The sequence below is a fragment of the Anas platyrhynchos genome, chromosome 13, assembly GCF_047663525.1.
Source record: "Anas platyrhynchos isolate ZD024472 breed Pekin duck chromosome 13, IASCAAS_PekinDuck_T2T, whole genome shotgun sequence".
Taxonomy (NCBI): Eukaryota; Metazoa; Chordata; class Aves; order Anseriformes; family Anatidae; genus Anas; species Anas platyrhynchos.
The window spans coordinates 15,472,299-15,494,452 of NC_092599.1; the positions used below are offsets into that span (position 1 = coordinate 15,472,299).

Below are 22,154 nucleotides of genomic sequence, written 5' to 3' on the forward strand. Positions count from 1 at the left end.
AAGGGAAGCCCATGCAGGACCCCGTTGGGAAGGCCTGCAATGCCATGGGAGGGCCTGCGTGCTGGAGCAGGGCAAGAGAGCGGGGACAAGCGGCAGAAGAGGCTGGAGAGGGGGGAAAGGTGTCCGCAGGTTGCTTGTAGCTTCTCCCTCCCCTGGCCACTTAGCGCGAGGCGAAGCACAGCCTGGACACTGGCGATTCGGGTGCAGAGCTTTATTCGGACAAGCTGCCGGCCGGCTGCCAGTCCTCACCCCCCCGCTGCCCCGCACGCCGGGGGGGCCGCCCCCAGCCCTGGCAGGAGGGCCGCGACGGTGGTGGGGGCCGGGGGGGTGGTATCCACGGGGGCTGGAGGGCGCTGGGCCGGTCGCGCTGCAGCCGGCTGGGGTGCGCTCGTCCAGGCCCGGGTGGCGGCCGCTGGCGCTGGGCCCGTCTCGGTGCCCGGGCTTCCGAGGCTGCGGAGAGGCGCCTGCGGAGAGAGGAGGCTGGGCAGCACCCGGCGGCCGCGCCGCAGCACCTCAGCGGCGGTGCTGCAAGGCCAGCGGCAGCCGGCCGACGGGGAGCTGGGGCGAGAGACGGCCGCTCACTGCTGTCTTCTCCTGCGCAGCCGGATGACCCCGCAGCACAGAAGCGTGCCGAAGAGCAGGGAGCCCACGATTGCCGCCGCGCTCACGAGGCAGTGCTTGCGCACGGCGGCACCGGCCGAGGCACTCGCGCTCCTCTCGCCAGCCGCACCTGGAGGAACAGCTCTGGGCCTTAGCGCGTCCTCGCGCTGCTGGGCAGCCTGCGGGAGCTCTGGCAGTGCCGAGACGGTCGCTCTCCCGCTGCCAGCCTCTCCGGGAAGAAGCTGCCTTGCTTGCAGCAGAAGGCGCCGCCGCCATGCTCGCGGCTCCCGCTTACGGGCTGCTCAGTACCTGGATTCTCTTGAAAAAACTGGAACACCCCGGTGTGGCGGGCTTCTCCGGGCTCCGAGAGCACTGCCAAGAAGGAGAGAAAGGGAAAGCCTCAGCACGGCTTAGGCACAGAGGATGCCGAAGGACGGGCGGGCGGACGGAGAGGCTCCCTCTGCGAGTCCGTGCAGCCCCCTGGGCCGCAGGTCGCAGGAGGGGTCCCACTCGCTGCTGCGGTGCTGCTTTGGGCCCCTGGGGACTTGGGCAAGCTGCGGGGCTCAGGTGCTGCGGGAGGTAAGCTCCGGTACGGGTCACGGGCTGCAACGGGCTGCGGTGGGAGGCAGGCGATCCCCAGCCACAGGCACAGAGGCCCGCCAGCATCTCTGGCACACCGCTGGCGCTGAGCTCCGCGCGCCAGAGCCCACAGCCCTCCTCCAGAGCGCTTCCAGGCTCCTTTGGCAGCACCTGCTCTGTGCTAAGCGTGCCACCGGACGGCAATTACCTGGCGGGACGGTCGCTGGCGCTGCCTCTGGCGCTCCCTCCGAGCCTGGCAGCGTGTTTCCCCTGGGAAGCGCCTCCTTCTGCACAGCCTCTCCGTCCGCCCCTTCGGCAAGAAAGCGGCACAGTTGCACCGGGAGCGACCGCTCCTCAGCAGGAGGATGCTTCTAGCTGCAGCAGGCGATGCTTCTCAGCATGCACACGGCTGTAGCCAGCCCCTCAGGCTTCCCCGTGCTGCACACCCACCCTGTGCTCCCTCCAGTTCCTGCAGGATTTCCTGCAGGATTGCCGAGGTCCTCTGGGAGCTTTGGCCTCTTCTCGCTTGATGCCTTGCTCTTCGAGGACCCAGCGCGGAAGCTGGAGAGCCGTCGCCTACAGCCACACCTGCAAGCAAACACAGAACAGAGCAGCTCCCACCAAACAGGGCGGGATGCTTCTTCCCATCGCGCAGCTCCCACAGGGGATTGCTGCACAGCCCTGGGCTCTCCCTCCCGCCCAGGAGCCTCTTGCAAACAGGCAGCAGGGGCCTGCAGTGCCAGCGTGCCGGGACAAAACGAACGAAGCGTGCGTGCAGCTGCCCAGAGAAGGGCCTCCCCAGAGCTCAGCCCAGGCTCGAAACTCAAGCCCACCGTGCCCGCTGGCTCTGCAGCACGCATGGGGGCGGAGCGGCTGGCAAAGACAGCTTGGCAAGGCAAAGCGCCCCAGGCGTGTCACCGAGCCTGAGCCCTTCCCTCTCTGCTCTCCTGCGCGGCTGAGGCCAAGGAAGGCTGAAGGTCCATTGCACGCGGGCAGCAAACAACAAGGGCAATGCTCGCTCCTCCCTCCCGCTGACTTACTTGGGGGATCGCCCTGGGGCACGAGGACAGGACCATGCTCGGATGTCCCGGACAAATCACCTACAGGCACAGAGCAAAACCGTTGCCAGTGCGTGCTGGGAGCTCCTTCTGCTCCAGCGCCCTGCGGTGGCTGACAGAGGGGCCGGGGCACGGCGCAGGGCCCGGGAGCAGGGCGAGCTGGGGGAAAAACACTCGTCCCCGCTTCTTGTGGAGAAGAGCCCACTGGCCAGGGAGAGGCTGCAGCACTGCTCAGCTGGCGCAGAAAGCCACCAACAAACCCCAAGGAAAGCAAGAGCCACACCGTAGCCCACGTACCTGTGGGGTGCCACCCAGGCTCAGGAGCAGGATTCCACGGGGCAGCTGGAACAGCACGGCCTGCGGGCACAGATGGGGGCCAGCACAGGTGAGGAGGGCTTCCACTGCTGCCCTCGGGAAGCCCCCCCAGGGAGCGGACGACCCCTCGGAAGGGGGTGGTCTGCCTGCGCAGGACCTCCACTCGCCCGCGGACCGGTGCTGCTGCTTTGGAGGCAGGGGACGGTGACAACTTACCGCTGGGCTGCCCCTGGAGCTCCACTCCAGGACCCAGCTGAGGAGCTGGGGAAGCGCTGCCGAGCGCATCGTCACCTGGAAGCAAGCAGAGAGCAGACACGTTCCACTTGCCTGCTGTGCCCCCGAGCACCCTGCAGTGACGGAGGGGCCGGGGCACGGGGCGAGATGCCCGAGGCTGCGGCGGGGCTCAGGGACCTCCCGACGGAGGGGAAGGCTGGAGCCGGGGCAGCGCGGCGCATGGCTCGGCTCACAGGGGCCCCGGGGGGGCTCAGCCCAGGCTTCGGCCCCCAGCCCCTCCGGCGACTCGCCCGCATCCGGCCCTGCCGCTGCCCCCGGCGCTGGCGCCCACCTGCTCCCAGCGCTCGCCTTGGCATAGCCCAGGCATCCCGGGCACACAGCACGAGGAGGAGGAGGAGGAGGCGGGTGGGGGCCGCAGCCCCCCACATCCGCCCCATGCTGCCACCGCCGCGTGAGTGCCTGCGGGAGCAGGCTCCTGTGTGCCACCTGCTGCAGCACTGTAAAAGCAATGTTCTGTATATCTAGAATGTTTGATGTTTGTGTGTGTATGTTGGTGGAGCGTAGACTCCCCGCTGTAGTGGGTTTACGTGGCAAGGTTTTGGTAGCAGGGGGCCATGGGGGTGGTTTCTGTGAGAAAGATCTAGAAGCTGCCCCATGCTTGGGAAGGGCCCCATTGTTTTCCAGAGCTGAGCCAATAAGCGATGTTGTTTTGCGCCTCTGCGAGAGCATATTTAAGACGGGAAAAAAAAAACGCTGCACCACAGAGCAGCTGGGAGAGTGAAGGGAGTGAGGAACAGCACCAAGGTCAGTGTAGAAGGAGGGGGAGAGGTGCTCCAGGTGCTGGAGCAGAAATCCCCTGCGGCCTGTGGTGAGGACCATGGTGAAGCAGGCTGTCCGCCTGCAGCCCATGGAGTACCACGGTGGAGCAGGTTTCCACGCTGCAGCCCATGGAGGAGACCACGGTGGAGCAGGTGGCCCTGCACCGACGGAGGCTGCTGCCTGTGGAAGACCCCTGCCGGAGCAGATTGTGGGCCGGACCTGTAGCCCGTGGAGAAGAGCCCACGCAGGAGCAGGTGACCTGGCAGGAGCTGCTGCCCGTGGGGGAGCCAGGTTGGAGCAGTTTTCTCCTGAGGGATGGACCCCGTGGTACGGACCCATATCTGGAGCAGCTCTGGAAGAGCTGCTGCCTGTGGGAAGCCCACGCCAGATCAGTTCATCAAGGACTGCATCCTGTGGGAGGGACCCCACAGCACAGGGGACGAGAGTGACCGAGAAGGAGCAGCGAAGAAGCACTGGAGGCTGACCATAATCCCCATTCCCCCGTTCCCCTGCGCCACTCGGTGGGAGGAGGTGGAAGAGGGTGGATGGGGGAGAGGTGCTTTTGGTTTCTTTCCTTTTGTTTCTCACTTCTCTAGCTTGTTAGTAATGAGCAATAAATCTTACTATCTGTCTTCTTATGCTGAGTCTGTTTTGCCCGTTACAATAATTATTGCGTGATTTTCTCGTCCTTATCTCAACCCTTGAGCCCTTTTCACATATTTTCTCCCCATTCCTCTTTGAGGAGGGGGAGTGAGAGAGCGGCTGTGGTGGAGCTCGGCTGCCCACTCGAGCGGAACCACGACACCCGCACACCCAGTGCTGTTTACTTGCCTTTTATACTTTTTATCAATATTCTTTTATTAATATTACTAAATTCAGATTCAGTTGAGACTTCATTTATAACACGGTGCAACTGAGGGCCCTAAAAAATAAGATATTGTGCCCTGAAATTGAAAGCCTGGGCCGGAAAAGTGAGGGTGTAAGCACTAAGAAGCCAGTTTTGTCTCCTGAGTGCAGTCTTAAGGCCCTGAACGAAAGGGCTTGGTCCCTACAAATGAGGCCCTGGGCCTGCAAACTGAGGGTTTAGATGATCAGAAGAAGACCTGGGATGCCAAGTGGAGGTTCTGGAGCTTGAAAAGAAGGCTTTGGAGCCTAGAGAGGAAACACCAGGGGTCTAACGGGGGGGAGGGAAGGGAGGCAGGGGGATATGGCTCAGTTGTGCAAGTGAGGCTGAAGCCGACACGCGCGTGTGATCTCTCCGCACAGATGGGATTGGCAGCAAGCTTTATTGTGATGGCGGCTGGGGACTGGGGCCACGACGTCGGGCTGGAGCACGGCTGCTCCCGCGGCGTTGTTCAGGCCGGCTGTAGGGATTCGAGGCCCGACGTTGTAACCGGGAGCGGCTTCGTGTCCGGACTGGCCCGGTGTGGCTGCAGTGGCTGCTGCGTTCAGGCACCAGGGAATCGCTGGAGGACGCCGATGCCGTTTCGCTCTCAGAGCTGCTGCTGCTGCTGCTGCTGCTGCTCTGAGCACAGGGGGATGCAGCACGTCTGCTCCCACGCTGTCTCCGGAGCCGGCTCTGGGTATTTGTGGCCTGACGTAATGGGGAGCGGCTTCTTGCCCGGGCCGTCCCCTGCTGGCTGGAGCATCGTCTCTGTTTACGCCTTGGGGATCCACTGGGGGACCCCGATGCCGCCTGCCTGGCAGATCGGGTGGTGCTGCTGCTCCCAGCACTGGTCTGTGGTTCATGGCATCTCCTGCGGCGTCTTTGGGGCTGGCTCTGGGCATCTGTGGCCTGATGTTCCAGCGGTGAGCGGCTTCTTCTCTGGGGTCGTCCCCGCTGGCTGGGAGGGAGTCTGCCTTCGGGCACCATGGAGTGACTGGAGGTTCCTGGTGCCCTCTGTCTGGCCAAGCTGGGCGTGCTGCTCTCAGCGCTGGGTTCTGCAGCACGGCTCCTTGTGCGGCTTCTTCCGGGATCATTACAGGTGTCCTGGGCCTGACGTACAGGTTGGCGGATTGCCCTCTCTTCTGTTGCTGGCCTTCCACTCTCAGTCCCCTGGGAGCTGTGGGATGGCCCTGGTGCTGCCTGGCTGCTGCTGCTGCTGCTGAGGCTGCTGCTTTCGGGTGCTGGGGAGCCATGGGAGGGCCCCGGAGCCTCTGCACTGGAGGTGCTAGAGCTGGCGAGCCCCTGGTTGGCACTGGAGGCTGTAAGAGGAGGCAGGAAGGTGAGTGGGATGGACTTCCAGACCCACGGCAGTAGAGGCTCTGCTCCGTCCTGGGTCAGAGAGACTCTGGCAAGGCTGCCCTGAGCCCCTGCAGCCCAGCAGCATGCGGCCTGTGCGTCTTACCGTTGTTCACGCCAGCGCAGCTGGCACACTCCCAGGTGCCTGCTCTGTTGGTCAAGTTGGAGCAGCGCCGGTGGGTGCCTTCGGCAGCACAGGAGCGGCACAGGAGCAGCTGCCAGGGCCTGGGGAAGAAGCAAAGGGTTGTGGGTGTGAGGACAAAGCGTCTGAGGCAGGGAGTGGCTGGCACATCCCTTCTGCTCTGTCCTGCCTCCCCCAGCCTGCAGCGATGCTGAGGTCCCATGCAGAGCCCCAGATGGCTGCTGAGGCAACTCACCCGTGTACTTCTGCCTGCTCCCTGCCTCGTGGGTAAAGGCATTCGCTGGCATCACAGCGCTGGTGCCTCTCACGCTGTGATGCAAAGGCGTCGTTGTCCTCCCAGGTTGGTGGTCTGCAAGAGAAGGGATGAAATGGTCCAGTATTTGGCTGTGCACAGCGCTTGTGCCCGCGTGCCTCAAGAGCAGGGTAGAGGGATACCAACCTGACTGGGATTCGGATCCCCATGCGGTACATCTCTAGACAAAACGGTATCTTGTCTCTGCAGATGGGGCACTGGAAGCAGAGAATGCCTGCACACATGGCGTGTCCCTGCAGCAGGAACACAGGCGGTGAGCGGTGAGCGGGCCCTGGTGCTGCTGAGCAGCTGCCGTGCCCGCAGGGTGAGGGGAGGGCTCCTACCTGGATGCAGCGCCGGTGGAACCAGGCGTGATTGCAGGTTGGGCACACCATGGTGTGGTAGGACGTGCTGTCCCCCACAGGCTCCATGCAGATGATGCAGGTGGTGCCCTGCTCTGGAGCTGCCTGCGCTGCCTGCTGCGGGCGGTGCTCCGAGCAGAAGGACCTGGGGGGGAGAGGGAAGGGAAGGGCAAGGTGAGAAGTGCTGGGCCCGCCGCGGTTGTGGCGAGGAGGGCAGAGGAACGTGAAGGAGCCCCAGGCCCGTCCAGGCTCTGGCGCTGCCTCTGGCTCTGCCAGGCTGCTTGGGAAGCATCACCGTGGGGTCTTCTCTTGCTTGGCTGGTGCCGGCAGACCTTACCTGTACTGCCCGCAGTATTGGGTGACGCATTCTCCCTCTGAGGCGCAGGGGAGATGGAAGCAGCGTTCACAGCCTCTCACCGTGCAGGTGATGGTGGCCCCTCGCTCGCCACAGACGAAGCATTGCTGAAGAGAACACAACAGCCCCATTAGCAGCAGGCTCGATGCCGCCACCGCTGATCCCACACCCCTGGGCAGGGCAGGGCACAGGGTGCAGGACACACTCTGCAGACCCGCCTGGTGGACAAGGCTCGTCTGCCAGAGCAGCAGTTTGTCCTGGAGCAGGTTGGAAAGGCCGGGATTGCTTCCCTGGGGTCCAGGCTAAGCTTGTGGGAGCATCTCCTGGCACAAACCTCCCTGTCCCTGTCAGGTCCTCACCTTCTCGGATGCCTGCCATATTGCTCGCCATACATCGTCTATTAAAATTCCTTCCATTCCCTCTGTTACGAGTCCTAGCCGATAAAGTTCACTCGCAAAAAACTATAGAAGAGAAAAGAGCAGGATCTCATTAGGAGTCATAGTTGAAGGGACCGTCCCTGGTGGGATGTTGACAGGACCCCTGGGGGAACTCACCATGCAACATAAGTGGGCACAGAGCCCACCCCTTTCATATGTATGGCCGCAGACATTCACGTCGACATCTACCCGGCCACACAGCATGCATGCTGGAGGAGAGAGAGAAAATGGCTCAGCCATTGAGCACCTTTGCGGGGCCAGGTGTCCCCGAGGGACTGTCCCCAAGGGCCTGTTCTGTCCCTGCCATGCTGGCTGATGGGCAGGGCCAGAGGCTGTGGAGGGGAAGGGGCCCAGCAGGCACCCACAGCCCAACCTGGGTCCCCCCTGCCAAGGAGCAGAGGGGCCCTGCTGAGAAAAGGGATACTTTTCTCTCACCTCGCTCCCTCGAGTCGGGAGCATTCTCGTTCCTTGCAGACATGGTGCACTTCGACAGTGAGCACTTGGAGAGTCCCTGCCTCAGCGGTGCCGGGGTTTCTCCTCCACACACTCCTCTGCCGAACCTGAGGGGGAAGCAGAACGAGGGTGAGTCTGTAGCACGGGCCCTGAGGTGTGGGACCCCTCCTCCCTCGGCAGCCCCGGGCTGCCCCCTCCTCCCTGCCCTCTCCCCAACTCACCAAATCGCACTGAGGCACGGCCCGGGCCCAGCAGCCTTTTATACTCTCCTTGCCCCGCGGGTCACAATGGCCATTGTGACATCACCGCTGCGCGCCCCCTATTTGGGCAGGGATGCCCAAAGCTGCCTGACGCCCACTGTGACAGAGCCCCTGCCTCACGGGGGTGGCTGGAGGTGCCATGCTGGGGCCTGGGCCCTCGGCACCCAAGCAAGGGGAAGGCCGCTCTTGCGGCGGAGAGGAAGGATCGCTTCCCTCGGGCTGCTGGCAGTGCTCCCCGCGCCACAGGAGATGTCCCTCAGATGGGGCTGCAGCCCTGGAGTGGCAGCGCCTGCACCACACCTTTGGGCCAGCATTGCCAACCTCCGAGACAGGCGCAGGACATCTGGCATATGACTCGCAGCTTGCTCCCTCCTCACGTCCTTCTCCTACACAGTTTCTTGAGAGCAGCGTGGGACCAGAGCTCATTTTCCCCCCTGTTATAAATGAGATCTCAATCTGAATTTTGTAATATTTGTAAAACAAATATTTATAAAAGGTATAAAAGGCAAGTAAACAGCACTGGGTGTGCAGAGAGTCCACGCTCCACCAAAACGCACACACAAACATCAAACATTCTAGATATACAGAACATTGCTTTACATACTAAACCCAAGTATGCCTACACATATGTACGGTCAGGAAAGGTAACAAAGAATCCTTTAAGTTCCAGGACTGAACAGGCTCCATTTTCCATTCCTTTTCTTGATGACAAACAAGTCTCCATTTTCCATCCCTTTTGAACAATATGAACAATAAGAAATTGTAGTGGGTTTACTTGGCAAGTTTTGGTAGCAGGGGCCCATAGGGGTGGCTTCTGTGAGAAGAATCCAGAAGCTGCCCCATTTTAGATAAGGGCCCTGCTGCTGTCCAGAGCCAAGCCAATAAGCGATGTTGTCTGCGTCTCTGTGAGAGCATATTTAAGAAAGGGAAGAAATTGCTGTGGAACAGCAGCTGGGAGAAAGAGAGGAGTGAGAAACGGCCTTGCAGACACCAAGGTCAGTGAAGGGGTGGGAGGAGGTGCTCCAGGCACCACAACAGAAGTTCCCCTGTGGCCTGTGGTGAGGACCATGGCGGAGCAGGCTGTCCGCCTGCAGCCCATGGTGTACCACAGTGGAGCAGGGTTTCACGCTGTAGCCCGTGGAAGAGGCCACGGTGGAGCAGGTGGCCCTGCACCGAAGCAGGCTGCAGCCTGTGGAGGACCCCCGCCGGAGCAGATTGTGGGCCGGAGCTGCAGCCTGTGGAGCAGAGCCCACGCAGGAGCAGGGGGCCTGGCAGGAGCTGCCACCCGTGGGGGGCCCAGGTTGGAGCAGTTTGCTCCTGAGGGGTGGACCTCAGGAGCAAACTATAACAGTATGGAGACCAATAAAATCTCCCCTTAGTTTTCAGTGTTGAGATCCAACTTCCAGATCCCAAACTGACAAAATAGCACACAATAGCTGAGGTGGATACAGTAAGCCCCCAAGCCACCACAACCACACAACCTTTCCCTTTACCCAACGCCCCTCTAACCACTCGTAGCACTTAAAATGGGGAGGGAGGGAATTTTCTCACAAATAAGGTTTTGCACCCGAAAAATGCAGCTCTGCACCTTACAGTGCAAATGGGGGGCCCTAAAAAAGAAGATATTGTGCCCTGAAAATGACAGCCTGGGCCAGAAAAGTGAGGGTGTAAGCACTAAGAAGCCAGTTTTGTCTCCTGAGAGCAGTCTTAGGGCCCTGAACGAAAGGGCTTGGTCCCTACAAATGAGGCCCTGGGCCTGCAAACTGAGGGTTTAGATGATCAGAAGAAGACTTGGGATGCCAAGTGGAGGTTCTGGAGCTTGAAAAGAAGGCTTTGGAGCCTAGAGAGGAAACACGGGGGCCTCCTAATGAGGCTTTGAACACTTAAAATGGGGAGGGAGAGAGAGACGAAGGGAGGGAGGGAGGGAGAGGGAGGGGGAGTGTGGACGGGCCTGGTCGTCAAGGTGAGGCTTTAGACCTGGATCCTGGGCCTTTGGAGTCTCTAGCTTACGGCCTGTGCTATAAGTTGCCCCCTTAATTAATTTTCAGAGAGCATTGCATTAAGAATAGAAAGGAATTTATTGAGCAAGCCAACAGCAAGCAAAACAGTGCTGGGCGGCCGGGGAGTCTCGGCTCCGCCATCGGCGCGCACCTCACCCCCACCAGGGTCCCTTTTTATATCTCGGTAATTCCGGGATTACGCAGCACATCCTGGTATATTCTGCGACTGCGCGCACTGTTGCTAGGGCGTTGTCTCTGTCCCTCTGGTGGTCGTGAAGATGAAGGCTGTAGTCTTCCTCGGCATTGTGGTTCAACTTCTTTTTTTTAGATTTGGTCATGTTGGCCCAGCGTGAGACAGGAAGGCAGGATGTTGAGACACTAGGTTAGCAACTTATCAGGAGATGGTTACATGAGCTTTGCAACAGTGTCTTTGAAGAAAAGAGGCAACTGAGATGCAGAAGGAGAGAAGGGGAGGGGGCTCTCTTTTTTGTTACATTAAGCAAAAGAATTTTCATAGTGTCCAGCCAAGTATTATACAGCTCCTTACTTGAGCAGGGAGCCTTCGCAATTCCTGCTCCTCAAACGGAACTCCTTGTTTTTATAATACAAAAGACAATGAACAAACATTTATTGTGTATTACAGGCATGATGCACTAAAACGGGCAGCCTGGTCCGTAAGAGTGTGGCTGGAAGCAAGAAAAATCTGACATTGGATCCAGAAGCTAGGTTAAGGGGGAGGCCTGGCCATCTAAGAAGGCCGCGTTGCATCTTATAATAGAATTGTGGATCCTAAAAATAGGGCATTGTTCCTTGGAAATGGCAGCCTGGTCTCTAAGGTTGATGTGTAAGCAACAAAAAACCAGGAGAGGTTATCCTTTCAATCAAGGCTTTTGAGCCCAAGGAAGAGGCTTTTGCCCTACTATGTGAGGCCGGGGCCTAAAAATGTCCGACAGCACAGCCTGCCCTCCTCTGTCTAGATCCAAGAGCGATGCTTTGCTCCCTCCAGATGGGTGTTTGGACCCGAAAAGGAGGCTTTGGGCTCAAAGCCTCAGGCCTTGGATCTTCGAATGAACATTTTGAAACCAAAAATGAAAGAGGGTTCCTGTCAGCTAAGGTATTGCCCCCTATAAAGGCAGCTTTGCAGCCTCAAATGAAACTGTGAGACACCAAAGTAAGGCATTGTGCCCTACAAATGATGGCGTGGGCTTGAAAACTGAGGAGGTAAGCCATAAAAAGTCCCCTTTGGATCAGCATGGAGTTGCAGGGCCCTGAAAAGCAAGATTTGTTCACTAGAGCGTAGAGCCTGGGGCTCAATTCTGAGGGGTTAGGAGATCAAATGACGACTTTGGATCCCAAGTGGAGGTGCTGGACCCTGAAAAGAAGGTTGTGGCAGGCAAACAAGGACACACGGAGGCCTACTAATGAAGATCCTTTGGATCCTAACCAAGGGGTGGTCCTCAAAGTAGTGAGGCTTTGGACTATAAAACAGGTTTTGGACCATGCAGCCCAGAGTCTTTGAGGGACCAAAGAATCTTTTAGGATCCAACACCATTTTTCTCTTTCTTTTTTCCTTTTCTGTTTTTATTTGTTTTCTATTTATGTATTTATTTATTTATTTATTTGGAATCATTCAGACCCAAGACCTCTAGGATGCTGAGGATGCTGCTGGCCAGCTCTGATGGCAACGAGGAGGAGGAGGCCACTTTCCGCGCTGAGGGCGGGTGGCCCAGTGGAGCTGCGGCTGTGGCTGATGCCACGCAGCCCCAGCCCCATGCATGCAGTCCCTGTGCCAGCAGGGTGCGGCCATGAGGTCACAGCGCCGCGCTGTGACGCTGTGCCAGGCCACGGGCACCTCTTTGCGCCGGCCCCAACGGCGGCACTCACGCGGCGGTGGCAGCATGGGGCGGATGTGGGGGGCTGCGGCCCCCACCCGCCTCCTCCTCCTCCTCCTCGTGCTGTGTGCCCGGGATGCCTGGGCTATGCCAAGGCGAGCGCTGGGAGCAGGTGGGCGCCAGCGCCGGGGGCAGCGGCAGGGCCGGATGCGGGCGAGTCGCCGGAGGGGCTGGGGGCCGAAGCCTGGGCTGAGCCCCCCCGGGGCCCCTGTGAGCCGAGCCATGCGCCGCGCTGCCCCGGCTCCAGCCTTCCCCTCCGTCGGGAGGTCCCTGAACCCCGCCGCAGCCTCGGGCATCTCGTCCCGTGCCCCGGCCCCTCCGTCACTGCAGGGTGCTCGGGGACACAACGGGCAAGGGGAACGTGTCTGCTCTCTGCTTGCTTCCAGGTGACGATGCGCTCGGCAGCGCTTCCCCAGCTCCTCAGCTGGGTCCTGGAGTGGAGCTCCAGGGGCAGCCCAGCGGTAAGTTGTCACCGTCCCCTGCCTCCAAAGCAGCAGCACTGGTCCGCGGGCGAGTGGAGGTCCTGCGCAGGCAGACCACCCCCTTCCGAGGGGTCGTCCGCTCCCTGGGGGGGCTTCCCGAGGGCAGCAGTGGAAGCCCTCCTCACCTGTGCTGGCCCCCATCTGTGCCCGCAGGCCGTGCTGTTCCAGCTGCCCCGTGGAATCCTGCTCCTGAGCCTGGGTGGCACCCCACAGGTACGTGGGCTACGGTGTGGCTCTTGCTTTCTTTGGGGTTTGTTGGTGGCTTTCTGCGCCAGCTGAGCAGTGCTGCAGCCTCTCCCTGGCCAGTGGGCTCTTCTCCACAAGAAGCGGGGACGAGTGTTTTTCCCCCAGCTCGCCCTGCTCCCGGGCCCCGCGCCGTGCCCCGGCCCCTCTGTCAGCCACCGCAGGGCGCTGGGGCAGAAGGAGCTCCCAGCACGCACTGGCAACGGTTTTGCTCTGTGCCTGTAGGTGATTTGTCCGGGACATCCGAGCATGGTCCTGTCCTCGTGCCCCAGGGCGATCCCCCAAGTAAGTCAGCGGGAGGGAGGAGCGAGCATTGCCCTTGTTGTTTGCTGCCCGCGTGCAATGGACCTTCAGCCTTCCTTGGCCTCAGCCGCGCAGGAGAGCAGAGAGGGAAGGGCTCAGGCTCGGTGACACGCCTGGGGCGCTTTGCCTTGCCAAGCTGTCTTTGCCAGCCGCTCCGCCCCCATGCGTGCTGCAGAGCCAGCGGGCACGGTGGGCTTGAGTTTCGAGCCTGGGCTGAGCTCTGGGGAGGCCCTTCTCTGGGCAGCTGCACGCACGCTTCGTTCGTTTTGTCCCGGCACGCTGGCACTGCAGGCCCCTGCTGCCTGTTTGCAAGAGGCTCCTGGGCGGGAGGGAGAGCCCAGGGCCGTGCAGCAATCCCCTGTGGGAGCTGCGCGATGGGAAGAAGCATCCCGCCCTGTTTGGTGGGAGCTGCTCTGTTCTGTGTTTGCTTGCAGGTGTGGCTGTAGGCGACGGCTCTCCAGCTTCCGCGCTGGGTCCTCGAAGAGCAAGGCATCAAGCGAGAAGAGGCCAAAGCTCCCAGAGGACCTCGGCAATCCTGCAGGAAATCCTGCAGGAACTGGAGGGAGCACAGGGTGGGTGTGCAGCACGGGGAAGCCTGAGGGGCTGGCTACAGCCGTGTGCATGCTGAGAAGCATCGCCTGCTGCAGCTAGAAGCATCCTCCTGCTGAGGAGCGGTCGCTCCCGGTGCAACTGTGCCGCTTTCTTGCCGAAGGGGCGGACGGAGAGGCTGTGCAGAAGGAGGCGCTTCCCAGGGGAAACACGCTGCCAGGCTCGGAGGGAGCGCCAGAGGCAGCGCCAGCGACCGTCCCGCCAGGTAATTGCCGTCCGGTGGCACGCTTAGCACAGAGCAGGTGCTGCCAAAGGAGCCTGGAAGCGCTCTGGAGGAGGGCTGTGGGCTCTGGCGCGCGGAGCTCAGCGCCAGCGGTGTGCCAGAGATGCTGGCGGGCCTCTGTGCCTGTGGCTGGGGATCGCCTGCCTCCCACCGCAGCCCGTTGCAGCCCGTGACCCGTACCGGAGCGTACCTCCCGCAGCACCTGAGCCCCGCAGCTTGCCCAAGTCCCCAGGGGCCCAAAGCAGCACCGCAGCAGCGAGTGGGACCCCTCCTGCGACCTGCGGCCCAGGGGGCTGCACGGACTCGCAGAGGGAGCCTCTCCGTCCGCCCGGCCATCCGCCCGTCCTTCGGCATCCTCTGTGCCTAAGCCGTGCTGAGGCTTTCCCTTTCTCTCCTTCTTGGCAGTGCTCTCGGAGCCCGGAGAAGCCCGCCACACCGGGGTGTTCCAGTTTTTTCAAGAGAATCCAGGTACTGAGCAGCCCGTAAGCGGGAGCCGCGAGCATGGCGGCGGCGCCTTCTGCTGCAAGCAAGGCAGCTTCTTCCCGGAGAGGCTGGCAGCGGGAGAGCGACCGTCTCGGCACTGCCAGAGCTCCCGCAGGCTGCCCAGCAGCGCGAGGACGCGCTAAGGCCCAGAGCTGTTCCTCCAGGTGCGGCTGGCGAGAGGAGCGCGAGTGCCTCGGCCGGTGCCGCCGTGCGCAAGCACTGCCTCGTGAGCGCGGCGGCAATCGTGGGCTCCCTGCTCTTCGGCACGCTTCTGTGCTGCGGGGTCATCCGGCTGCGCAGGAGAAGACAGCAGTGAGCGGCCGTCTCTCGCCCCAGCTCCCCGTCGGCCGGCTGCCGCTGGCCTTGCAGCACCGCCGCTGAGGTGCTGCGGCGCGGCCGCCGGGTGCTGCCCAGCCTCCTCTCTCCGCAGGCGCCTCTCCGCAGCCTCGGAAGCCCGGGCACCGAGACGGGCCCAGCGCCAGCGGCCGCCACCCGGGCCTGGACGAGCGCACCCCAGCCGGCTGCAGCGCGACCGGCCCAGCGCCCTCCAGCCCCCGTGGATACCACCCCCCCGGCCCCCACCACCGTCGCGGCCCTCCTGCCAGGGCTGGGGGCGGCCCCCCCGGCGTGCGGGGCAGCGGGGGGGTGAGGACTGGCAGCCGGCCGGCAGCTTGTCCGAATAAAGCTCTGCACCCGAATCGCCAGTGTCCAGGCTGTGCTTCGCCTCGCGCTAAGTGGCCAGGGGAGGGAGAAGCTACAAGCAACCTGCGGACACCTTTCCCCCCTCTCCAGCCTCTTCTGCCGCTTGTCCCCGCTCTCTTGCCCTGCTCCAGCACGCAGGCCCTCCCATGGCATTGCAGGCCTTCCCAACGGGGTCCTGCATGGGCTTCCCTTTCTCTGCGACACCAGGAAAGGGGAGGCACCGCCATCAACAGGCTGTTCCCAGTGCTGGCAGCCTTGGGGACACCAGAGCATTCCAGACACGAGCTGGGGCTCTCTTCCGAGCAGCTGCGAACGAGGCTGTCCCTTCTCAGATCCGCTTTCCAGCCAGCGGCAGAACAGAGGCAGAACCTCTTCCTCCAGCTTTCCTGCTTCTTTCGCGCTGTTTGCCTGCCTGTTCTTTGTCTCCTTGTCCTGGCCAGCCTGTTGTCCGGCGCCCTGTGGGCTGGACACACAGCTCTCTGTCTCCTCAGGCTTTTCCTTAGAGCATCAACAAGTCCTGAGCCCTGCGGGTTGGATGGCTGAGAGAGGGAGTTAGGGGGATACAAGAAATCGTTAGCCACTAAAAAGGAGGAATTATCCTTTCAAACAAGGCTTTGGAGCCCCAGGAAGAGGCTTTCTGCCCTAATATGTGATGCTGGGGCCAAAAAATGTCAGGGCAGCATGGTGCACACTCCACTCTCTGCTTCCTCAAAATGGATGTTTGGACCCTAAAATTCAGGCCTCGGCTCCTAGCATGAGGATTTGGGGATTTGGAAGCAGGGCTCTTCCTCTCACATACGGCTTTGCCATCTAAGAAGGCCATGGTGCATCTTATATTAAAATTGTGGACCCAAAAAATAGGGAATTGCCCCTTGGAAATGGCAGCCTGCTCTGTAGGATTGACGTGTAAGCAAGAACAATCCTGTCAAAAGGAGGGTTTATCCTTTCAATCAAGGCTTTGGAGCCCAAGGAAGAGGCTTTCTGCCTCAATATGTGTCTCTGGGGCCTAAAAAGAATGCTTTGGGCCCTAAAACTGAGAGCCTGGGTCCAAGAACGGAGGGTGTAGGTGATAAAGGCGGCTTTGGATCCCAACTATAGGCTCTCTTGTCCTGAAAACGTCCTGAAAGCTGGGTGCTTAAGAACAAGGCTGTGGTCTATACAGAGGAGCCTTGGTGCCATGCCTGTATGCTTCTCAGCTGCAAAGAAAGGGTGAGAAAAAGGCTTTGGATCCACAAAAGATGCTCTTAGCCCTGAAGTGAAGGGGTAATAGGGCAGAAGTCCCTGTGAAGTCCTTCGGCACGATGAAGGCCTGCGTGAGCTCCAGCAGCAGTTTCGTCAGTGGAGGTTTTCCCTGGTGGGGCCGGGGTGTCACAGCACACACACACACACACACACACACACACACACACACACAGAGAAGTGTGTTTTTGTCCAAACATTAAGTATTTACAACAAATTCGACAAGCGCTTTTCCTCTACCAGCAGCAAATGCCTGAGGGCCCCCACAGCTTCACAAATCATAGCGGGAAGAGCCTACCGTGCCGCGAAAAGGTCGGAAAATAATTCAAAATTGATCTGCTAGGGGAAAAAAAATGCTGGCTGGTGGCAGGGTACACAATCCACCCGAATCTCAGCTCTGTCCTCCGCAGGGTCAGTGCCCACGCCCAAGCGCGATGCTGATGGCACCCGAACATTTGCTGTAGCAGGCAGCAGAGCCAGCAGCTCAGGGGAGCAATTTTGAAAACCAAGAGGCACTTAACCAACCCTTCATCGACCCCGTGACTGCGGCAGAGTCCCGACTGCTCGCCCCGGAGTCCTCACACCAGCAAAAAGCACCAACCAAAGCCTGGGGGAACTTTGGTACAGCACGAGAGAAGGGAGTGGGGGTAGCGGAGCCGCATGGCAGAGCTGCTGCTTTTCACCATTTGATCATCCCTGAGAATTGAAAGTAAGGCTGGGTGGGCTGACCCCCACCCCCACTCCTGGCAGCAAGTTTGGTCCACAACACACTGGAATAACAATTCTGCTCCCTCCCACCCCTACAGCTTCATCATCTGACACGGGTACAGTCAAAACAATGGCATACACGAGGAAAAGTCAAGAGTTGACACAGTAACTCCAGGATTTGGCTATCAACTGTCTGAGAAATCAGAACACCGAAGCTTCACAATGTGCCCAACATCAAGTTGTGCCAAGGGGGGAGGAAGGAAGAAGCTTTACGTTTAAGCCTTCAGAGCATCGCTCCACCAGAAGATCGATTTGCAGCCACCAGGGCGTGCCAATGGAGATCTTTCTGTGCCAAAAGAAGTGCTTTGTCCTCTCGATAGCGAAGGTAGCCACCTATAGCTACAGAACGGATGCACAAGCCCTTAACTCTGAGCAGCAGGAAAATTTAGGACAACTGAGTGCAGATCCTGCCAATTTCTACCAGTTCAGACTGTGCTTTAAGTCTCATTGCAAAGCGTCAGTTAGAAAAAGGATCACCTCGGGGTATCCAACAAGAAGAACAGTTTTAATCAATTAATTTATTTTTTTAATATACCATAGGACTATGCAGTTCAACTGTCAATCATCTCGGAGAGTTCAAGGAGGAGCTCATCGTCGTCCTTCCCTAGGTCTAAGTCGATTTCGGCTTCCAGTCTGCCTCCTGAGATTTCCCAAAGTAGCTGCTCCAAATCGTCATCCACAGATAAGGGCGCGTTCCCTGTGGAACTCAGTCGGCGTGTCCGTGCCTCTTCTAGCTGGGAAGAAGCTGAGGTCGAGGTCTCCATCTGCTCCTCTAATCTTGCCGGGCTTCCAAGACGCACTTCAGGTCTTGGGAGAGCAAGAAAGAACAATCAGGATATGCCATTTCTTAACGGGCAATCCCTTTTCTGCAAACCGGCTCTTAAAACTGTAGGCAAGCCCTCCTACGCTTCAGTCTTACACAGGGATTGTTATCAATCAACCCAGGGCTACATTTAGAGCCCGATGTGTTACCAGCTACATTTTTCAGTCTGGGGCTTTATCTGTGAAGCCAGGGCACCTGGAGTTGAGGTGGCATTCTTGAGGACCAAAAGGCAGAGGACACTACTCCTCATCTATCACCTCACGAGGAAGTAGAACTTCACCTCCTCCTCGTTCAGGTATTCAGACAACCCAAGAAGTCACTGGAAAGCTGTGCTGACTTGCAGCATTTAAAGAAAGCCTAATTAAGCAATCCTGCTAGCTGCTAGAAAGTGGTTTCAGGTGACTTATTCCTTTGATGGATTTGGGCTTTAATTATCTCAGAACCCTCCTTTTTTCCCCACATGTGACAGAACTTATGTTTCCCTGGGGATATACACTGATTAAGAAAAAGAACAAGTTGGGGTTGTCACCTGTTTTGGGCATTTTCTTCAAGTCTGATGGCTGGGATGTGCTCCGGCACGTCTGAAACACCCTAGAAAGCAGCAAAACAGTATTTATGACACATGGGTAAAAGATTCCTTAATAGCTTTTTCCTCCACACTGCTTCTCCTCTGGCATTGCGGAGCCGTGGCCAAAATACAAAACCAAGGTGCTCCTGAAGAAAGTTCACATTCACCTGGAGGTTACTCATGATCTTGTGTCTTTTAAGAACATGGCATTCATGGACAAAATCCCCCCCACCAGAGAAATCACAGCATCAGAGTACCGGTTAAAGAGTGCCATTCAGCTCATAAATACAGAAGGGTTCTACAAGCATCCTGTAGACAGCTACTGGATTTCAAAGGAAACAGAAGGCCTGCAGAACGTTTGACTTTTCCACCTTTTCTCCTAGAGGAGGGTAGGAATTTAACAAGGGATCCATCTCTGCATTAGCCCCTGGCCTTACCATGGCTGCTTTTTTGGCTGGAGGTCGCATCATGTCAGCATCCAAGGCACTCCGGAGTTCCACAGCTGCTATGGCAGAGGGATAACTCCCAGGTGCCTTACGTTTCAGTGCCTTCTTCTTGGGGAAAGTCACTTTCCCACCCGAAGGCTTCGCAGATGTCATCAAGTTGGCTAGAGTAAAAGGAAGAGAGAACTGATACAGTCTTGCTCTGCCTCAGGAAAAATCCAGGTTCTCTTCATCATTTCCACGGTCCTTCTACACAGTTAAATGCATTTGGCCAGCAGAATTGCACCGCCATTGCCTGGATTCTCAGGAATGTTTTCCACATAGTAAACTCTGTCTACCAACAATCCATACAAAGGAACACAGAAACCGAATAGCTACAGTAAATAAGAATCCAGGACAAGGGAAACCTCAGACACATAGCAATCCTAAGTGCAAGCTAGGTTCACAAATGTAGACAGCTTTTATATTTCAAGTCCTGCTCCCTCTAGGAAAGGAAAAAGCAGCAGTTAGAGTAGGACAAGAGTGTATGCAACTGTTGTACCAGCTGCCTCTCCCTTGCAGTGATGTCCCACAGTTAAGTTGTTCTACAAAGTCCAAATTTGTAGTGTCATTTTCTACTCTCCCGTTCCTTACCTAACATCTGGCTGGCAGGAAAAGAAACAAACTAAGAAAAAGAAAGTACACACTTCGCTTCGTAGCATTGCGTGGCAAAATGCACCCAGCCAGAGTTACAGCATGAGAATTGTCATCTTCTGTCTGTATTTCAGAAGACAACCTAAGGAACTCTTAACCTTCAACACTTACTTTTAGCTTCCCGGCCCTGAAATTGAGCTGCCACTTTCCCTGCTGGTTCGGTATGAAAGAAGCCAGCAGTAGATTTGACAGCAGCTTCCTCCTTCCCAAGCTTCTCTTGTTGGTCTCTCTGTTGCCACTTCTCCCACCGTCTCTCTTCAAAGCTCTTCTCTGGACATTTACGACTTCCACTCTGCTGAGTGGGCTAGAAGGAAAGAAAAGTAGTGCATGAATAGGACAAAAAAAAAAAAAAAAAGTCCGTGGAGATTTTGTTAAGAAAATCTGATCAGCAATCCCTCCAAAATGGTCTTGATGTGGAACAGCATATTAATATCGTTCAGGTTACTGTTGTGTTTTTTTTTTTCCCCTAAAATTCTGCCTGTAACAAGAGCCATGCTTTACTATGGACACAGTCTGACATATCTGCAATATCCACTATGGCAAGCTTCTTTAAACAGCTAGGGTGTTCTGCTGTACATCTATTTATCACATTCTTTTTAAGCAGCAGAAAGTCATACAAGTTCCCCTAGACAGTATCCACTGACAGATTGATTTCCTTGAACACAGAACTCTGGCCTTCTGTATTAAATCCTTCATGTCTGACAGATCAAGTCAGTAAGAACAAAAAGAATTCCCTCCACGTTAACTGTGTAGATTTCAGCTGGTGCTAACAGGGTTTCTTTGTTGCTGTGGTATAAACAGACTGATTCCAAGTTTGAGGAGTACAGAGTTGTCTGGAAATGCTGCTGGCGATAGGCTTTAGACTGCAGTGCAGCTCCTACCACGTGCTGAAGGGTAAGAACACGCTCAAGAGGGTGGCACATGGTGAGTAACCAAACTTGTCAGAATGATCAGAAATTGTACGAATGTATGTGTGTCTTCACAGAGGACTCACCTGTACATCAGGCACAGAGGAAAGTTTAGGAAAAGGCCGGTTCAATTCCACTGCCTTCTTTTCTTTTTTTAAAGCACCTGAAAAAGAAGAGAAAAAAAAGTTTGGTCAACGGCAGAAATAAAGAAAGCTGGGTACTTGTTTCCTTTGTGCATTTATTTCCTTGTGCCCCATGAGAGAGAGAGAGACAGGCTACAATGTGCAATCCATTCAGCAATTATCCATGAAGCAGATCCTGAGCAAACTGAACTTGCTCAAGATGGGAAGCACCTCACTGGGGCAGGCATTAAAGCATCTGTTTATGGAGCACCTGTTAGTTTTGTGCTCCATAAAGATTTCTGCTCTGCTGGGGCAGGTCCGGGTTGTGCTGAGGGAGCTGCACGAGCAGGTCTTGCCCCTGCGCTGGAATCTTCAGTTTTACCATGCCCTTCAGCCTCGCCTTTGGCTTGAGTTTCGCGTCTCTGAAGAGCTTTCTCACGACGGATTTCCTCCAGTGTTTTCACATGGATCTCTCCCATCGGCTTAGCAGCCTTCCCTGTCGTCATCAAGAAATGAGGAGAAGCACCAACATTTAAAGAGAGTCCAGCAATAGTTTCAGTCTCCAACATTTGTCAGAGCACTAAGGAAAACTAATCTTGAGTGTTCCCAATAATGCATCTTAGAACAATATCCTTAGAACGACATTCTCCTCCTCCTCTGAGCCACTTGTATTTTGAAGACCAGCCCTATCCAGAGAGAACTGCTACACAGAAATGCTGCTTTACTTTAGTACTTTTTCAGACTGCATTTCAAATTCCTGCTCCTGGCAGTGGTTCTGTTCTAATTGTACGGAACGGTTCACAGAAGCAGCCAAAAACCTTGACAAGGCACAAGTAGAAAAGAAACACACACCTAGAGCCAGATTTCTGATAGTGGCTGTCAGAAGAGCTTCAGCACTCAAGCAAGAGGCATCAGTTCTTTGTTTTCGTTTCAATTAGTTTTTAGGGATGGATGAAAGCAGTCCAAGTTCATGGAAAGGAAGGAGGAGAAAGCATATTTAATATCTAGCTGTTACCTCTCTCAGTACTGGTCTGCTTAGGAGGTAATCCCAGCCTGTCCTTCAGAGACTTGGCAACTTGAACTGCAAAACAGAAAAAGAACGAATTAGGGAGGCTGCAGAATGTCAACTTCAGGTTCACATTGCAAAACAAGACAGGAAAGGGAACTTTGAACCCCAGTGATTACCACCTCAGCCAACATGCAAAAAGAAACATCACTGGAAAAGGACAAACAGAAAGACTAAATACAAAACCCAGGAATCCAATCCAGATGCCCGGTTAGTACCTGGATCTCTCTTGGGTGCTTTGTCAGCATTTCCCGGAGCCTCTACCTTCCCCAGCCTTTCAGCAAGGCGGCGCTTCACTGGAAGGGTGCTTACATCATCTTCAGAGAAAACAAGGAATATTCTAAGAACTTTTCTTTGCAGGAAGCTTTGAGAACAGTCAACAATAAGCTTCTATTTTTCAAGCATATTTTCATAGAATTGCCTTTCAGCTGATAAATGA

At 57.1% G+C, this 22,154-nt stretch overlaps 4 protein-coding genes across 4 annotated transcripts; 1 reads left to right on the top strand and 3 right to left on the bottom strand.

The window, feature by feature from the left end:
* LOC113845053 (uncharacterized) lies at positions 1-3,401 on the bottom strand. The gene is made up of 9 exons (XM_027467647.3): positions 3,118-3,401; positions 2,769-2,843; positions 2,535-2,594; positions 2,220-2,279; positions 1,630-1,767; positions 1,388-1,489; positions 910-972; positions 583-730; positions 1-464 (listed from the first exon to the last, which is right to left on the bottom strand). Exons 1-9 carry the CDS (start codon positions 3,221-3,223, stop codon positions 212-214), a joined length of 1,005 nt encoding a protein of 334 aa, XP_027323448.2. The 5' UTR covers positions 3,224-3,401; the 3' UTR covers positions 1-211.
* Positions 3,402-5,852: 2,451 nt separating this feature from the next.
* Positions 5,853-8,001, bottom strand: LOC140003579 (PHD finger protein 7-like). The gene is made up of 8 exons (XM_072044300.1): positions 7,871-8,001; positions 7,553-7,644; positions 7,358-7,459; positions 6,981-7,105; positions 6,626-6,788; positions 6,429-6,535; positions 6,225-6,338; positions 5,853-6,072 (listed from the first exon to the last, which is right to left on the bottom strand). The coding sequence occupies exons 1-8, from the start codon at positions 7,911-7,913 to the stop codon at positions 5,886-5,888; spliced, it is 933 nt and encodes a 310-aa protein (XP_071900401.1). The 5' UTR covers positions 7,914-8,001; the 3' UTR covers positions 5,853-5,885.
* A 1,461-nt stretch (positions 8,002-9,462) lies between these two features.
* Positions 9,463-15,066, top strand: LOC113845052 (uncharacterized). The gene is made up of 9 exons (XM_027467644.3): positions 9,463-12,152; positions 12,427-12,501; positions 12,676-12,735; positions 12,991-13,050; positions 13,503-13,640; positions 13,781-13,882; positions 14,306-14,368; positions 14,548-14,695; positions 14,814-15,066. The coding sequence occupies exons 1-9, from the start codon at positions 11,924-11,926 to the stop codon at positions 15,064-15,066; spliced, it is 1,128 nt and encodes a 375-aa protein (XP_027323445.3). The 5' UTR covers positions 9,463-11,923.
* A 2,512-nt stretch (positions 15,067-17,578) lies between these two features.
* On the bottom strand, positions 17,579-21,807 carry LOC119718200 (zinc finger CCCH domain-containing protein 11A-like). The gene is made up of 7 exons (XM_038185790.2): positions 21,665-21,807; positions 20,921-21,145; positions 20,614-20,690; positions 19,731-19,923; positions 18,921-19,090; positions 18,445-18,506; positions 17,579-17,899 (listed from the first exon to the last, which is right to left on the bottom strand). Exons 2-7 carry the CDS (start codon positions 21,126-21,128, stop codon positions 17,644-17,646), a joined length of 966 nt encoding a protein of 321 aa, XP_038041718.2. The 5' UTR covers positions 21,129-21,145; positions 21,665-21,807; the 3' UTR covers positions 17,579-17,643.
* Positions 21,808-22,154: the final 347 nt, after the last annotated feature.

Excerpts from the sequence above, each read along its gene's own strand:
- LOC113845053 (XM_027467647.3), bottom strand. The coding sequence starts at position 3,223 with ATGGGGCGGATGTGGGGGGCTGCGGCCCCCACCCGCCTCCTCCTCCTC. Across the intron at positions 2,844-3,117 it reads AAGGCGAGCGCTGGGAGCAG|GTGACGATGCGCTCGGCAGC; the intron begins GTGGGCGCCAGC and ends GCTTGCTTCCAG. Across the intron at positions 973-1,387 it reads GCCAGCGACCGTCCCGCCAG|TGCTCTCGGAGCCCGGAGAA; the intron begins GTAATTGCCGTC and ends CCTTCTTGGCAG.
- LOC113845052 (XM_027467644.3), top strand. The coding sequence starts at position 11,924 with ATGCAGTCCCTGTGCCAGCAGGGTGCGGCCATGAGGTCACAGCGCCGC. Across the intron at positions 12,153-12,426 it reads AAGGCGAGCGCTGGGAGCAG|GTGACGATGCGCTCGGCAGC; the intron begins GTGGGCGCCAGC and ends GCTTGCTTCCAG. Across the intron at positions 14,696-14,813 it reads CTGCGCAGGAGAAGACAGCA|GCGCCTCTCCGCAGCCTCGG; the intron begins GTGAGCGGCCGT and ends CTCTCTCCGCAG.
- LOC140003579 (XM_072044300.1), bottom strand. The coding sequence starts at position 7,913 with ATGTCTGCAAGGAACGAGAATGCTCCCGACTCGAGGGAGCGAG. Across the intron at positions 7,645-7,870 it reads TCCCGACTCGAGGGAGCGAG|CATGCATGCTGTGTGGCCGG; the intron begins GTGAGAGAAAAG and ends TCTCTCCTCCAG. Across the intron at positions 6,536-6,625 it reads TCCACCGGCGCTGCATCCAG|GGACACGCCATGTGTGCAGG; the intron begins GTAGGAGCCCTC and ends TTCCTGCTGCAG.
- LOC119718200 (XM_038185790.2), bottom strand. The coding sequence starts at position 21,128 with ATGGGAGAGATCCATGTGAAAACACTGGAGGAAATCCGTCGTGAGAAA. Across the intron at positions 20,691-20,920 it reads ATGGAGCACAAAACTAACAG|GTGCTTTAAAAAAAGAAAAG; the intron begins GTGCTCCATAAA and ends CTTCTTTTTCAG. Across the intron at positions 17,900-18,444 it reads GAAGAAAATGCCCAAAACAG|ACCTGAAGTGCGTCTTGGAA; the intron begins GTGACAACCCCA and ends TGCTCTCCCAAG.